This window comes from Loxodonta africana, chromosome 15 (assembly GCF_030014295.1).
Source record: "Loxodonta africana isolate mLoxAfr1 chromosome 15, mLoxAfr1.hap2, whole genome shotgun sequence".
Classification (NCBI taxonomy): domain Eukaryota; kingdom Metazoa; phylum Chordata; class Mammalia; order Proboscidea; family Elephantidae; genus Loxodonta; species Loxodonta africana.
The window spans coordinates 23748983-23764580 of NC_087356.1; the positions used below are offsets into that span (position 1 = coordinate 23748983).

Consider the following 15598-nt stretch of genomic DNA (forward strand, 5'->3'; position numbering starts at 1 on the left):
GAAGCTTCAGAACTGCCTTGAACAATGGCTGCATCATTGGAGCCTCCAGCCTCCAAAGCCAGTAGTATGGAGGAAATTAAATTCCTTTGCAGCAGGAGTTCTACTATGTTCACTATATGAACAGCCTTGTTACTTTATAGCCATGCCTTTAAAAAAAGTTCCACAAGGGCTTAGGTAATTCTCAACTAATATTTTTTCCATACTGCCTACCTTTTGAGTTAAGGAGTCTACTATCTTCAGTGTCCATCAATTTTATTACCGCTTCTAGCTCAAATTACCTGTTAGGTAGCAATAATGAATCATAGTTATCCCCATTAATGTTTGAGCAACTTTGATGAGAGATACTACATTTACCATTGGAAAATTTGGATTCCTCTTTCACTGACCATGGAATGGCACTCTGATAGCCTTTGATTTCCCAAATATGTAACATGGAACCACCCATCTGCACCATAGCTCCTGCCACAGTTAGCACCACCCCCGCCCAGCCCAACCCTGAGGACATTCCCAGGAACTTGGCTTGGGTATAGAAGCACGGGGAGGATGGAAGGGGGCCTGTTTATTGAAGAATGACCATTTGTGAGGCTCTTTACATACCTTATTGAATCAAACCTGCGAAGTAGGAATTATCATCTCAATTTCACATATGTAAACAAAAAGAAGGCTAAGAGAGAGGTTGGGTCATGTATCCAAAACCCACACGTTAATAAGTGGAAGAATTAGAACTTGAATTCTCTTTTCCTGGTTCCAAAGCTCGGGCTCTTTGCAATGAGGTTGGTGCAGCTGTATCTAATGGTGGTGCCATGGAGAGAGTGGAGCAGGCTCAGGAGACACTGACTCCAGTGCCACTTCTGCCACCCTCTAGCTGTGTGGCCTTGGTCAGGCCATCGCCTTCTAAATTCTCATTTCCCTGGGAATTTGGGTGATTATTTATTGAATCTTCCTGTGTTGGAAGCACAGTACTTTGTCTCAAAGCACCTCCTTAGGAGAGCAGTAGCATAGAAGATGGACGTGATCCCTGGAATCATGATCGTTGAGCGGAGACAAGTATCACCACCGAACTCTGAGACTGGGCTCCCATTTTATTCTAATCACATCTCTTCCTGACTGTCTGCTGCCGAAAGGTCACAGCCAAGGAAACCTTTGTGGGGCAGTCCTACTGTGCACACGTGCAATCGACTCTGTGGCAACTAACTACAGTAATTACAAGGGCTTACAGTTGAGTGGGAGAGACAGGCACAGAATTATACAGTTTCTATAAACTATAGTAGATGCCAGGAGTCCTGGTGGCACAGTGGTTAAGAAATCAGCCATTAATCTAAAGGTCGGCAGTTCGAATCCACCAGCCACTCCTTAGAAACCCTATGGGGCAGTTCTACTCTGTCCTGTAAGGTCCCTATGTGTCGAAATCAACTTGACAGCAAGGGATTTTTAATAGTAGATGCCAAGGTAGAGATGTGAGTAGGATAAAATTGGGGATATTTACTTGTCTCTATTCAATAATCAGTGATTCCAGGGACCACGTCCATGTTTTAAGCCACAGCTCTCAAGTGCTTGTAGAGGGCCTAGCACATAGTAGGTGCTCAATAAAGCTGTAAAGTAAGAGTGTATCAGGTGGTACCTGAACTAAGACTTGAAAGGTGACAAACCCAAGCAATGCAATGTAGAAACAGTGTTACAGGGAGAGAAGAGAACATCGGAGAAAACTGAGGTGAGGACAGGGACCTCCACGCAGCTCAGAATTGCCGGGCCACGAAGTATAAGGAGGGAGGTATGAGTTAGGAGGATGGAGACATAAGAGGAGCCTGGTTGTGAAGAGCTTCGTGTGCCATGCTGAGGACCCCCAAACCTTGTACCTAAGAGTCCATAGATGGATTCTGGGGATTTGATGGGCCCCTTGAAATTGTACGCAGACATTTGTGGGCTTGTGTATAAACGTGAATGTGTACTTTTCTAAGGAAAAGGGTGTATTGCTTTCACCAAATTCCTAACTGTTAAGACATCTTGTAGGCAACAAAGAGCTATTAGAGGGTTCATGGGATTGGGAAGCTATCAGAATAACATTTGAGATAGATGACCCCCGCTCCACAATGGAGGGTGGAGTTCAAGGTAGCAAGACTAGTAGTGGAGAAGCCAGTAAAGAGATGACTGCGACATTCCAGGAGGGAAATACAGTGAAACCTGTGGGAGCTGGAACTCCACGGGACTGCCTTGTTTTTCCAGGTCTCACAGTTTTCTGCCTTTAACAGGGTACCCCTTTTCTGTTGCTCGTTTTAGTAGAAAATATTTGCATTTTCCTTCTCTGGCAGGTTTCCACCTTACACAGGCTCCAGCTTTTGTAGGTTTTACCATAATGAGATTTAAACCCTGATTAGCAGCGTGAGCAATGAAGTAGACAGAAGCTCGTTGGAGGAGTAATTAGGAAGTCAGAGGAGTGGGATGGGCTGATGGAGTAATAAGACATATGGGATGGGAGAAAGGGCGAGAAAGAACACTCAGATTGACTTCTGCATTCCAGCTTAGGTTGACATGTGTTGTTGTTGTTGGAAACCTGGTGGCTCAGTGCTTAAGAGCTTGGCTGCTAACCAAAAAAGGTCGGCTGTTCAAATCCACCAGCTGCTCCTTGGAAACCCTATGGGGCAGTTTTACTCTGTCCTATAGGATTGCTGTGAGTCAGAATTGACTAAATGGCAGCAGATTTTTGTTTTTGTTTTTGGTGGTTGTTGTTAGGTACTGTCAGGTCATTCCCTACTCATAGCGACCCTATGACTCACTGCTCAGCCTAGCACCATCCTCACAATCATTGCTACGTTTTAGTCCATACTATGTTGGTATGTAGTACCATGAAATGAGAGGCGAAGAACAAGCAGGTTTGGGGGGCAGGGAAGATGAGCTTTTTGAGTTGTTGAGTTTGAGGTATCAGTAGGACTTAGCTGGCAGGTGGATATGACCCTGAAGCAAGTGGAGAGATCAAGGCTGGAGATGAAGATTTTAGTCATCCATGTAGAGATGAGAATTTAAACTGTGAAGGGAGATGAAAGTGTTAGAAAAACAGCAACGGACCAAGAATGGATCCATAGGGCATGTCAACATTTAAGGAGATAAGGAATAATCAGAGATAGGAGGAGGGCCAGAGAATACCATCCCAGATGCCAAGGGGGCAGAATTTCAATAAAATGTGGGATGGGATGGGCGGATAAGTTAGGTTACTTCCAGAAGTAACAGTCAGAATATATACGCTCAGGAAAGAGAGAATTTTGATCTGTGGGCTTGCCCATCCAGAACATCTCAGCAGCAGTAAAGTGACTTAAATTTCATCTTTCACAATAAAACCTGCCCATGCTCTGCCAGGTTCCCCTGGGCAGAAAACAGAGCTCAGACCAGCTGCTGGAGATATTTCTAAACACCCCTGCAGAGCACCTGGAATCTGGCACCTTGTCAGCACCAGCCTTGGTCCAGAGAGGGGAGGAAAGCAGCTGTGAGCGGAGAGGGCAGCCTTGGGCATTGCCTGAAGTGCTCCAGCCTCCCTTTGCCCAGCTGCTGACAGACCAGGCACCCAGGCCGCCCATTTGAGCAGGACAACATCTTCATTTTCATACTGTCTTTATTTCTACACACTTCCTCCTCACCAGAATTGACTGGTATTTAGAACAAGCAGGTTATTCAGAAATCATAAGCTTGGATACACCAGAGGAGTCCCTGAGTAGTACAAACGGTTAAGCGCTTAGTCTCTATCCAAAAGATTGGAGGTTCAAGTCCACCTAGAGGCACCTTGGAAGAAAGTCCTGGCAATCTATTGCCAAAAAAATCAGCCATCGAAAACTCTATGGAGCACAGTTCTACTCTGACACTCATGGTGCCACCATGAGCCGGAGTCGACTCAGTGGGTAACTGGAGTTTTTTGGTCCCTGGGCAAAGGGTCTATTTCCTGGAAGGCTTTTAGATAGTACCTCAAAGACAACCTCGCTAGGTATCAGAGGGAGAGGGGAGGGAGATACAGGTGAGAGGAGAGATCACTGCAGACTCTCAGCTAACCTGTCCCCAGGTGCCCAGGGGTGGGGAATCTAAGGAAACAGCATTGCCAGCTTTAAGCAGCTCGAATGCATCCTCAGCTAATTTCCTGTCATATTTTTGGCAGCGTTTGTCTGATATCCCTCCCATGTGCCAGAATAAGCCTAACTCATTCATGCTTTCATGTGCAATGTTTAAAAGACAGTCGAACTGCGTAGTCTGTCCACGCAGCCTAACCACTGAGTACCTTCGGTGGCTTCAGTAACCGAGTGTTAATAACGAGGATCTGCAGATCCTGGCATCGCCTGTAACTACAGCAAACGCCCACCTCTGTGGCCCACCGCCCACTGAGTGCTGTGAGAACCCCAGTGTTAACAAATCGCCAATGTGGTTGTGAGCAAAAATGTCATTGCTGCAATCACCAGGACACTTCCTGGGGTAACTTAGAATGAGGCAGATTGGGGGTCCCTGCAGTGGGGATGATAAAGCAGGTCTCTTTCCTGCCTCATTTGTGCACAGATTAAGAAATGAGACAAAGAATGGCCTATGGAGGCCGAAGTCACCTTTATTACTGATAAACACGAGCCAGGGTCTGTAGCTGAATGTGGCAGCCACATGGGCTGGAAACTGAAGCCCGCGGTGAAATAGACTTACCAGCCTCCTTGCAGGCATGGGGCCTGTCCAGGGAAGACTCCAGCCAGGGATAAGCTTACCCAGAAGCTGACAAAGCATAAGCTTCAGGACCCTTACTTGAACAGGACCCTTGTAGGACCTTCTGAGGCCCTGGAAGGGGCCCTTATAATTTAGAATTTAGTTTTCTGTCCTTTTTCCTAAAGACGGCCCCCAAAATTATGTAAGTGTTGGGCCCCACAAAAACCTGTTTACATGGCATAGCAGAGGACGACTCCTGCCTCCTGCGGCTGAGAGAAGGGGAGAGCAGCTCCAGACATGCTCAGTGATTCCTTCCTTATTTACTAAAGAAAGGCCTGGATCTGCACAAACTGGGTTCCCTTAGCATGGAAGGAAATGCGAGAGTGGGGAAGAAGGGCTTCCTCCTTAACCAAGACAGTTATCCAGGCAGAATTATAGGACACTTAAAAAAAAAAAACAGTTGCCATCAAGTCAGTTCCTACTTATGATGACTCCACATGTATCAGAGTAGAACTGTGCTCAGCGGCTGATTTTTCAGAAATAGATCACCAGGCTTTTCTTCTGAGGCACCTCTGGGTGGACTGGAACTTCCAACCTTTTAGTTAGCAGCCAAGCGCATTAACTTTTGCACCACCCAGGGACTCAGTAGGACACTATACAGGCTACTTAATAACCCCATGCCATGGGCATTAGGCAAAGTCCCAGTCCACATCCAACTTTGAGAGGGGACATTTCACCAAGGGTCTTTAAGTTCAGCATCCTCCAGTCTCTCATTAGCTCCCCTCAATTTATCCTCCTCCCTTTATTATGATAACCTACCAAACAAAACAGTGATATTATCCAAGGCTTTGTCTCTCTCCTGTCATGGTGCAAACAGGCCAGGACAGGTTCCTCATCACTTCATTCTCTACATCTAGGAAGTTAAAATTACCTAGATTCTACCTACAAAGTAAGAGATGTTTTCATTATTCAAGTTTCCAAAGCTATAACCTTGAGAACAATGCCTCTTTGTCTTAAAAAAGATGTTTTCATTTCACAAACCGGTGAAAAGAAGGATAAAAATAAAGCTACTGTGCAGGAATTCAGCCCTTCAGCCAGGCAGCCTTCGGGAACAGCCATTCCTAGCAGCGAAGGCCTGGAGGAAGGAACAGGACTGAGCATGTCCTTGCCTCAGACTTAATGGTACATGTCCTCATGATTAATACAGGCCTCTGGGTGAGCATATTATACCTCAGCACTTGACAGGAAATAAAAGCCTTCAAACTATTCGTTGAAGAAAATGGATGATGCCTCCCCTAATGCCCATGGCATGGGTTATTAAGTAGCCTGTAAAGTGTCCTACCAAGTCCCTGGGTGATGCAAACAGTTAATGCCCTTGGCTGCTAACTGAAAGGTTGTGAGTTCCAGTCCATCTAGAGGTGCCTCAGAACAAAGGCCTGCTGATCTATTACTTCTGTTCGTTGAAGAAAATGGGCGATACCTTCGACTGGAAGATGCGTCCCGTTGGTTCTTTGCTTCACGTGCTTCCTGTCAGCTCTACTCACCCACCCATAGCCCCCACCTCCTGCCATTTTTTTTTAAATAAAAGGCCATGTCGAGTTTTTTTTTTTTTTAACTTTTACTTTCTTTTTTTTTAATAAAATGAAAAGTTAACTGGCATTGATAATTAGGTTGTCAGGAAAATAATAATGGCAAGAATCAATCTTCAGCTAATTATCTGCTGTTGCTTTTTTTTTCCCCCTCATAAATCTCTTTTTGATGATTTGTGGTGAACTACATGCTCGGTTGCCCAGCAAGGGTGGGTGTCAGAGACAGACGTGCAAGTCAGCTTCTGTTCTCCCTCATGAAATCAGGTCCCTGCAGGTCCACACCTCTGGCGCTTTTCTCACTGAGTGTGCATCTCTGCCTAGAGGCTGGGTGTGCTGAACTGGTACGATCAGGTAGCACCACTCTCAGAAGCCACCTTGCCCCCTGCCAGGTAGCCATCTAAGGCAGGTCCATGCAGGCACTGTTCCTAAGAGGAGCCAGTCCTTTGTGCTTGCCTTCCTGTGCAGCAATGTCAACCTCTCCTTGGCCCCACAGGGCCAGATCTCCAGCGTTACCTCGTCTGTGAAGCGCTACTTCGCCGGCACTCAGCTCTCTAGCATGTGGCTGCTGGTTAAACCTGGGGGCTGTGGAGCCAGGTTAAGCCATTGCAATGGAGTGAACCCTACAGGACACAGTAGAACTATCTCATGGGGTTTCCAAGGCTGTAATCTTTACAGGCACAGACTGCCACATTTTTTTCCCAAAGAGTGGCTGGTGGGTTTGAACCACTGAACCTTTGGTTAGCAGCAGAGCTCTAAACCACTGTGCCACCAGGGCTCCTTTTGGAGCCAGATTGCCCAGGTTTAAATTCTCCCTTCTCCTTGTGACCTTGGTTAAGTTCCTTAACCTCTCCTTGCCTCAGTATTTTTATCTGTAGAGGGGAAACAATGTTATTAAATTCAGAGGGTTGTAAATGAGGAATAAATTGGCTAGTGTATGGGAAGCATAGTAGAGTATATAGACAGAAGCCCCTGTCACATAGAATGGGCTCAATAAATCTTAGCTTGTAACTATAATAATTATCATCATCATCATCATTATCCCACTAGAATGTAAGCTTTCTAAGAATTTGTTGTTCGTTGCCCTCGAGTTCGCTCCGATTCATGGTGACTTTATGTATAAAATGTTGCCCAGTCCTGCTCCACCTCCATGATCTTTGATGTGTTTGAGTCCGTTGTTGTGGCTGTTGTGTGAGTCCATCTCACTGAGAGTTGTGCTCATTTTCAGTGACCCTCTGCCTTAGCAGACATGATGTCTTTTTCTAGCAACTGATCGTTCCTGATGACATGGCCACAGTAAGTGAGCCAAAGTCTCACCATCCTCCCTTCTGTGGAGCATTCCGGTTGTATCTCTCCTAAGACTGATTTGCTTAAGAGTGAAAAAACCAAACCAGGTGCTGTGGAGTCAATTCTGACTCATGGTGGCCCCGTGTGTGCGGAATAGAATTGTGCTCCATGGGGTTATCATGGCTGTGCCCTTCCAGAAGCACTTCCAAGGAGCCTCTGAGTGGGTTCCAACAGCCAACCGTTCGGTTAGTGGTTAAGCACATAACCATTTGCACCACTGAGGGACTCTTTTGACTTAGAGACAGTCTGCTTTGTTCACCCCCTGGCTACTGAATAACACAGCCCCTTGCACTGTGGTTAATTGTTTATATACCTTCTGTGAGCACCTTGGCTCTAATCATTCCTGTATCTCGAGATAATCAACAAATGTTTGCTCAATGAGTAAATGAATGATCCTTTGAGTTTGCATGTATGTGTTATCTCGTAGTAATCTCCTAGCTTCAGATCTATGGTTCTTAAAACTGCATGCCTTTTGTTTGATGGTGACTCTTCTGAACTGGGCAAAAATATGTCCTTAATGGCACGTGAAGGATCTTGAAAATAAAGCAGTGCATTGGGACTTGTATCAAGAAGCCTTCTCCATCCAGAGCAGGAGAAAGTTTTTACAGCATTCCCTTGCCTTCTGAGTTTCCACGTCTCCACGGTCCCCACCTCACTGCACCTGGCCCCTTCCTGAGGGGCCACAGCTGCGCTCTTGCCCTACACCCACTCACAGCCAGGGTGAACTATGTGTTGTAGGGGGCAGACCAAACTTGGCTGGGGGAGAAAAAAAGGTACTTTGTTCCAAATCTGAGGGAGAAGCTCTCTCTGGTGGGCCCAGTCCTTCATACTCCCAGCTACATGGAAGTAAAAAAAAAAAAAAAAGACCTCACAATTTATCAGCCTTTCAGCTTCAGTTCATCCGTCTAAAGTAGAAAAAAAAAATTAGGGAGAGGGGAAAGTATATAATGTGAATAAATATTGTTAGGTGACTTCAAGTCATTTCGACTCATAGTGACCCTGTGTTTCAGAGTAGAACAGCCCCATAGGGCTTCCTAGGCCATAGTCTTTACAGGGGAGTCCTGGTGGTGCAGTGGTTAAGAGCTCAACTGTTAACCAAAAGGTCAGTGGTTCAAATTCACCAGCTGCTCTTTGCAAATCCTATGGGGCAGTTCTATTCTGTTCTATAGGGTCGCTATGAGTCGGAATCGCTCAATGGCAACAGGTTTGGGTTTGTTTCTTTTTTTTGTAATCTTTACGGGCGTGGATGGCCAAGTCTGTCTCCTGGGGAGCCTCTAGGTGGGCTTGAACAGCCAACCTTTTGGTTAGTAGCCAAGTGCTTAGCCATTGCACCACCAAGGCTCTTTATGAATAAATATACTCTTTACTAAATTATAACTCAGTACTAAAAAGCCACTGCTTTATAAGCCACCATTAACCAAATCCACTTATTATTGCAAGTGCAAGCAGATTTGTGATCTGAAATGCTCGCCGTATTAGTTGTCTTGGGGAAATGAAGGGGCGGCGGGGAGTTCCTGTTCAATGTTTGATAAGGGAACTTACAATCTGAATTGCCTGGCACATCTGCTTGCATCTTGCTCATTTTATCCTCACATCAGCCCAGTGAGGCAGGTAAGGTTTACTATTGCCATTTTATGGACTTGGAATGTAGAGACTGAGAGATCAAAAGAGATGTCCTTAACAAACAATAAGCTTGATAAACTTTCTTTGTCACTGCTGAGAGCATCGTCTCCAACGTCATTGACTTGTGTATAAATGCTGCTTGCTTAGAACTGTCCTCACTCCCATGGCCATCGGTCTGGCCTGGCGCTCCCCGACCCCCACCCACTGCCTTGGGCTGCGTGGCCCCACACCTGCACTTGTAAGGCATAGCTCCCTCAGGGGCAATCACCACCTTCCCAAGCCTTGGCTTGGTGAGGGCTGGGGGTGTTTAGTTCCCTGGATTTTGGGTCAAAGGCATTCCAGGGAGTTGGAGATGCCTTTAAACAGTTTCCAGTAGCCGCTGCTGAGCACTCACGGTGGGAGTGAGTCAGTCCCAGCTCAGCCATTAACCTGCTCCAATACCCTGGACAGGCTGCCCACCTCCCTCCATCTACATGAGCCCATCTGTGCACCCCCACAGGTCCACTGACCTGGAAAAGAACCCCCGAGCCAGATGCTCTCTGACACCAAAGAAGTTGTAAAAAAACAATTTCAGTCATTTATTTCCTCTTTACCAGTTTACCAGTTGTTGTCGATTCCAATTCTTGGTGACCCCATACGTGTTAGAGTAGAACTGTGCTCCGTAGGGTTTTCAATGGCTGATTTTTCAGAAGTAGATCACCAGGCCTTTCTTCCATGGCACCTCTGTGTGAACCCAAAACTCCAACATTTCAGTTACCAGCCAAGCATGTAAACTGCACCACGAGGGACTCCATTTTCTCGTTATGAAATATATTTAAAAAATTTAAAAAAGAAAGAAAACACAGGCAAACAAAAAGAAGAAAATTACCATAAACCCACTACTAGCAAACTTCTATTAATATTTTAGTTAATATCCATCCAGTCTCTCTGCCTCTCTCACTCTTCGGTATTTTATATATTTTTCTTTTTTTAAAGTTGCTGTCGAACTGGTCCCAACTCACAGCGACCCTATAGGACAGAGTAGAGCTGCCCCATAGGGTTTCCTAAGAGCGCCTGGTGGATTCAGACTTTCAGTCTTTTGGTTAGCAGCTGAGCTCTTAACCACTGCACCACCAGGGCTCCGTTATACATATGTTGTTGTCATGTGCTGTCAAGTCAGTTCCAACTCATAGTGACCCTGTGTACAACAGTATGAAACACTGACTGGTCCTGTGCCACTCTCACAATCATTGTTATTCTTGAGCCCAGTGTTGCAGCCACAGTGTCAGTCCATCTCGTTAAGTGTCTTCCTCTTTTTCACTGACTCTATAGCCTATCAAGCATGATGTCCTTCTCCAGGGACTGATCTGTCCTGATAACGTATCCAAAGTATGTGAGACAGATTTGCCCAATGCAATGCATTGTTTGATTTCTTGACTGCTGTTTCCACCATCCATGAGTGTTGATTGTGGATCCAAGTAAAATGAAATCCTTGACAACTTCTTTTATTTTATATATATATATATACACACACACACTTCCATAACAGGAATGTTTCCCCATGTCAGTTAAATATTATTGGAAAACATAATTAACGCCTACATTGTAACTGATCACATGGTAGTTCTATAATGTATTTATTTAGCCATTCTCTAATTGTTAAACATTTAGGTTATTTTCTGATTTTATTATTATTAGTATTATCTATGCAAACACACCTGATTATTTCCTTGGTCTAAAAATGAAATTGCCACCTTTACTTAGAAGGAGGCCCCAGATTATCCCCTGACAATTTGCCCCCCAGAAAGCTCACACCCGTTTGCACTCCAGATAGCTGGGAGGAAGGGAAGGCAGAGGGGACTTAAGCCTTTGTTCTCAAGTGGCATCCTTGAACCAGCAGCCTCAGAATGCTGATACCAAATGAGATATCTGTTTGCTAAAAGTTAACAACCATATGAGGCCACAGAAACCATGTTATTCTCAGGACCGGCCTGGGCACATTTTGAAGTGGGTAAATTTGTTTGGGTGTCTACTGCCCCCTGCCCCCACCCCCTGCAGAGCCCCGAGCCAACTGTAATGCTGACTCAGCCACCACAGGCCTTGCCTCGAAAGTGCAGCGGCAGCTGCTGTGCTTTCCACGCTTGGGAATTTATCTGTCCTCAGTGGTTAAAGTGCTCAGCTGCTAACCAAAAGGTCAGCTGTTCAAACCCACCAGCCGCTCTCCTGGAGAGAGATGTGGCAGTCTGCTTCTGTAAAGATTCAAGCCTTGGAAACCCTATGGGGCAGTTCCACTCTGTCCTGTAGCATCGCTGTGAGTCGGAATCAATTCGAGAGGAACGCAATATCGGGTCTCATCAGCTGGCTCTAGCCCTTCCATCCACTGTCTCGTGAATCTGTTACGTGACCTACAGGAATAGAGTAAGGCAAGCAGGCTGAATCCTGAGTGGAAGTGGTCTGAGTCCAGCCCAAGTGATGCTGATGGCAGGCCATCAGGCCCAGTGAGCAGGGAAGCTGCCCCTGGGCAGAGGATGTTGCTCCAGGGGTGATGGGCAGTGGGAGGCCACCTCAGTGCCCAGTTGCAAGGGCAGTGCTGGCTCTGTCTCCTGGAGTGTGGCTCCTTCAGAATGTTACTCAAAGAAAAGAGCAGGACCTCACTAAAGAGATGAACTCATTGGTCTTCAGTATTGCTAAATAGAAGGAATCCCTGGATAGCACAAACAATTAAGTGTTTGACTCCTAGCCACAAGATTGGTGTTTAAACCCACCCAGAGGCACCTCGGGAAACAGGTGGGCAATACGCTTCCAAAAGTTCACAGCTTTGAAAACCCTGTGGAGCAGCTCTGCTCTGCACACATGAGGTCATCACGAGTCGGAATTGACTCAACAGCAACGACGACAATAACAGCATTTCTGGATAGAACGTGCCATGGAGCCCCCAGAGCGAGGAGCAGAGGGCCGACCATTTGCCTGGCAGGTGCCATTCTCTGGCTCTTAGATCTGCTATTGGTGATGGAAATGTGGGGAGGAAAGACCAAAGGCTTTGCCTCCCCCCACCCTGAGCGAACATGCTTGTCGCACCCATGGTCCCACCCATTGACCACCCTCTCTCTTGACCCTACAGTCTGATGGCACCATTCTGGCGATCGCCCTACTGATCCTGTTCCTGCTCCTGGCTCTGGCTCTCCTCTGGTGGTTCTGGCCCCTCTGCTGCACTGTGGTAAGTGCCCCCAAGCTCTTCCGCCTCGCCTCAGGCCTTGGGCTTCACAAGGTAGAGGACAGAATAAAGTGGATACAGTTAACAGGACCATGTGCTGTGTGAGGTGGGAGGGGCGGTACAAAAAGTATGTAAAGATTGACGGCAAATCTTGCATATTTTGATACAATTTATACAAAGTTGGTATAAATTGACACTGATCAATGGAACCATGAGTCATTAGGTGTCATTATGGGGTAGGGTTACCAACAGGCACACCCGTTGGCTTAGGCAACTGGGGTGACCACTCTGGGCCTAGTGCTTAGGAAGGAGCTGTAGTACACTGCCAATGATGAGTGCTACTGAACATGTAAATATGTGTGTGTGTGTGTGTGTGTGTGTGTGTGCACTCATGCGCGAGGTGCACACACAACTTGATGCGTTGATGCAGCTACTACTGTTCAAGGGCCACCCTGGTTGCTAAGCACAATATAGAGTAACACCTACCTCTGTGATTAATCTTAGCAAACACTGACAGCACACACCTACTGTATATGCAGCACAAGGCTAAGCACTGCGTCTACAAGATCAGTAAGAACCCACCTCCTCGCCTCATCGCCATCTGCAGTCACCACATAGCTCTGGCCAACATGTCCCCAAATACCTTCGGGTGTGGAATAACCCGCCATGTTTGCGGTGCCCAAAAGACATGTGTCTGGTTGTCAGTTTCTATCCTGGGCCCCTAAACTTGGGAAAGCCCAAACAAAGTCATAGCCAAATAAAGAAACAAGCCATTAGCTCTGACATCTCTAGTTCTGCCTTTATGTAAGACCAGAGCGGCTCTGTACAGAAAGCCCAGTGTTTGTGGTGAGTGCTGCCCCCCTTCCATGGCATCTCTCACACCCTGTGTGCCCGTTCTCCTGTGGAGGGTCCAGCAGGGGACAACACACAGTGAACTTCTCCAGGACAAGGTCCTGTCTTCATTTGGCCTCTAAATCCCACGCGTTTAGCACACAGAGCAAGGAGTCACCTCTATGTGTGGAACTGAATTAAGACTGAAGACTTACAGAGTGCTAGGCTTGGAAAGGAGAGGGAAATAACTTAGAATGACATTTTAAAGAGGTGGTAAATGAATGGGTCCCAAAACTCAGCCAGGGTGTGGACCCACCTTGCTGGGACTTGTGAGGGGAGGCTCTTGCACCAACGGAAGCCTCCATGTGTTGAAGGAAAAGTGTGACTTGTGGCAGACACGATGTGTGTGTGGGGAGGGACAGGGCCAGTTAATACCGTCCAGGCCAGACTGTTTTCTTGAAGATCTTAAACAAATTCCTACCACAGCAGCCTCAAGAGTTATGTTGTTTTAAATACTTAAAGCTGCGGAGTTATTTTATTCTGAGGGTAAAAAAAAATCCCATGAGTCAGCCAGAGTGCTCTCTACAGTGATTCAAAAGTAAACACATTTTCAAATCCAGAATTCTGGGAAAAAAAAAAAAAAACCTTGCAGCAGGCTCTTAAAGAATAGAGGTGGGGAGTGGCGGTGGCAGCCTGTGCTGGACACGAGGGCTTCTATTGTAGTAGGCTTCACCCTTGTTCACTTAGTCCTTTTGTGTATTGCAGACAGTTGCCTCTGTATGAGGACGGCTAAAAACAGTAGAACAGCCTAGCAGTGCTCCACCACTTACTAGCTGTGTGGCCTTGGGAAAGTTACTTAACTTCTCTGTGTCTCCGTTTCCTCATCAGTAGAATGGGGACAATTAGAGCACTAACCCCACAGGTATATTCTGAAGATTAAAATAGTATGTGTATATATACATACAGAGAGAGAGACAGAGAGAGAGTCCCTGGGTGTTGTAAACAGTTAAGTGCTGGACTACTAACTGAAAGGTTGGTGGTTTGAACCCACCCAGAGATGCCTTGGAAGAAAGGCCTGGCAATGTGCTTCTGAAAGGTCATAGCTGAAAACCCTATGGAGTGCAATTCTACTCTGACACACAGGGTCATCATGAATTGGAATTGACTTGATGACAACAGTTTATATATCTATATAGAAAGAAAGAGGACAAAGAGTGAGAGACAGAAAGAAGGCATGCTTGGGACAGCACCTAGCCCACAGTAAGCACTATGCGTTATTATTAAAAACCGTTTTCTAAAAGGATCTATGGCTGTTCTGTATGGCATTCGATTTATATTGCTTGGAAATGTCTCTCAAGCCTTTCATTATTGGAAACGGCATCCCTCGAGGCCGGATTATTTTGCAATATTCCAAATATTTTTCAATGAATTTATCTGGTTAAGTCCATGCTGCTTTGGAAGGCAGCCAAAATGTCTTAACGTTGTCTGAGTTTGTCAGTCCCAAAGGATGGCTTTGCAAGGCAAGATTTTGGAGATTAATTTTCCTATTTTTGATGGCTATAAAAATTGCTCCACCCCCTATTTCTGAAAGCTGGCCTGGGCCCTGATGCTTGGGGTGACCCCAAAACTACTTGTTGATTGCTTGCTGCCATGATGAGTGACAGTGTTCTGAGGGGAACAGAATTAAGTCGTGTGCCTTCTAAATGAGAGTGTACAAGAAGGGCAAGCATCGTCCTCCCCTGGGGGCCCCTCCCCCAGGAGCCCCGTTCAGAGAGTGCAGAAGAAAGGCTGCCCCCCTCCCCCAAGGAACTGCATCCCCTGACCACAGTTGTCTGACTAGCAGAGGACGTCCTTGTAAGTGCTGGTCCCGGAATTTTCCTCAGTCACTCTCCCTGCCCCTGCCCCTGCCCCTGCCCCTGCCCCTGCCCCTGCCCCTGCCCCTGCCCCTGCCCCTGCCCCTGGCCCTGCCCCTGCAAGTGTGGGAAATGTGCTGTGACCTGGCAGTGGAGCTGCATCTCAGTGATGGGAAAAAGGCAGAGAGCAGAAAGGGACTGCCAAATGCAGGGCACGTGACGTTGCCCCTTCCTCCCCCTTCTGCCACCCTCTGCTCTCTCTGGGGATGATATTTAAAACATTTAACAACCTGTAAGGCCCCCCAATTTAGCCAAACGTTAATCTTTTAGTAGGTACAGAGGGTGCAGTTGTGGTTAGAATTCTCCCTTTCCATGCAGGAGACCCAGGTTCGGTTCCAGGCCAGTGCACGTCATGCCTATGTGTTGCTATGATGCTGAACAGGTTTCAGCAGAGCTTCCAGGCTGCGAAAGACTGAAAGAAACCAAAACAACAACCTGTTGCC

At 46.6% G+C, this 15598-nt stretch overlaps 1 protein-coding gene across 1 annotated transcript in view; it reads left to right on the plus strand.

Annotated features, from left to right (window-relative positions):
- ANTXR1 (ANTXR cell adhesion molecule 1) overlaps window positions 1–15598 on the plus strand; it is a 274861-nt gene that overhangs the window by 140632 nt on the left and 118631 nt on the right. The window contains exon 13 of the mRNA XM_003413659.4: window positions 12319–12414. Coding sequence (XP_003413707.2) covers window positions 12319–12414 — 96 coding nt within the window. The remainder of the gene's footprint in view (window positions 1–12318; window positions 12415–15598) is intronic.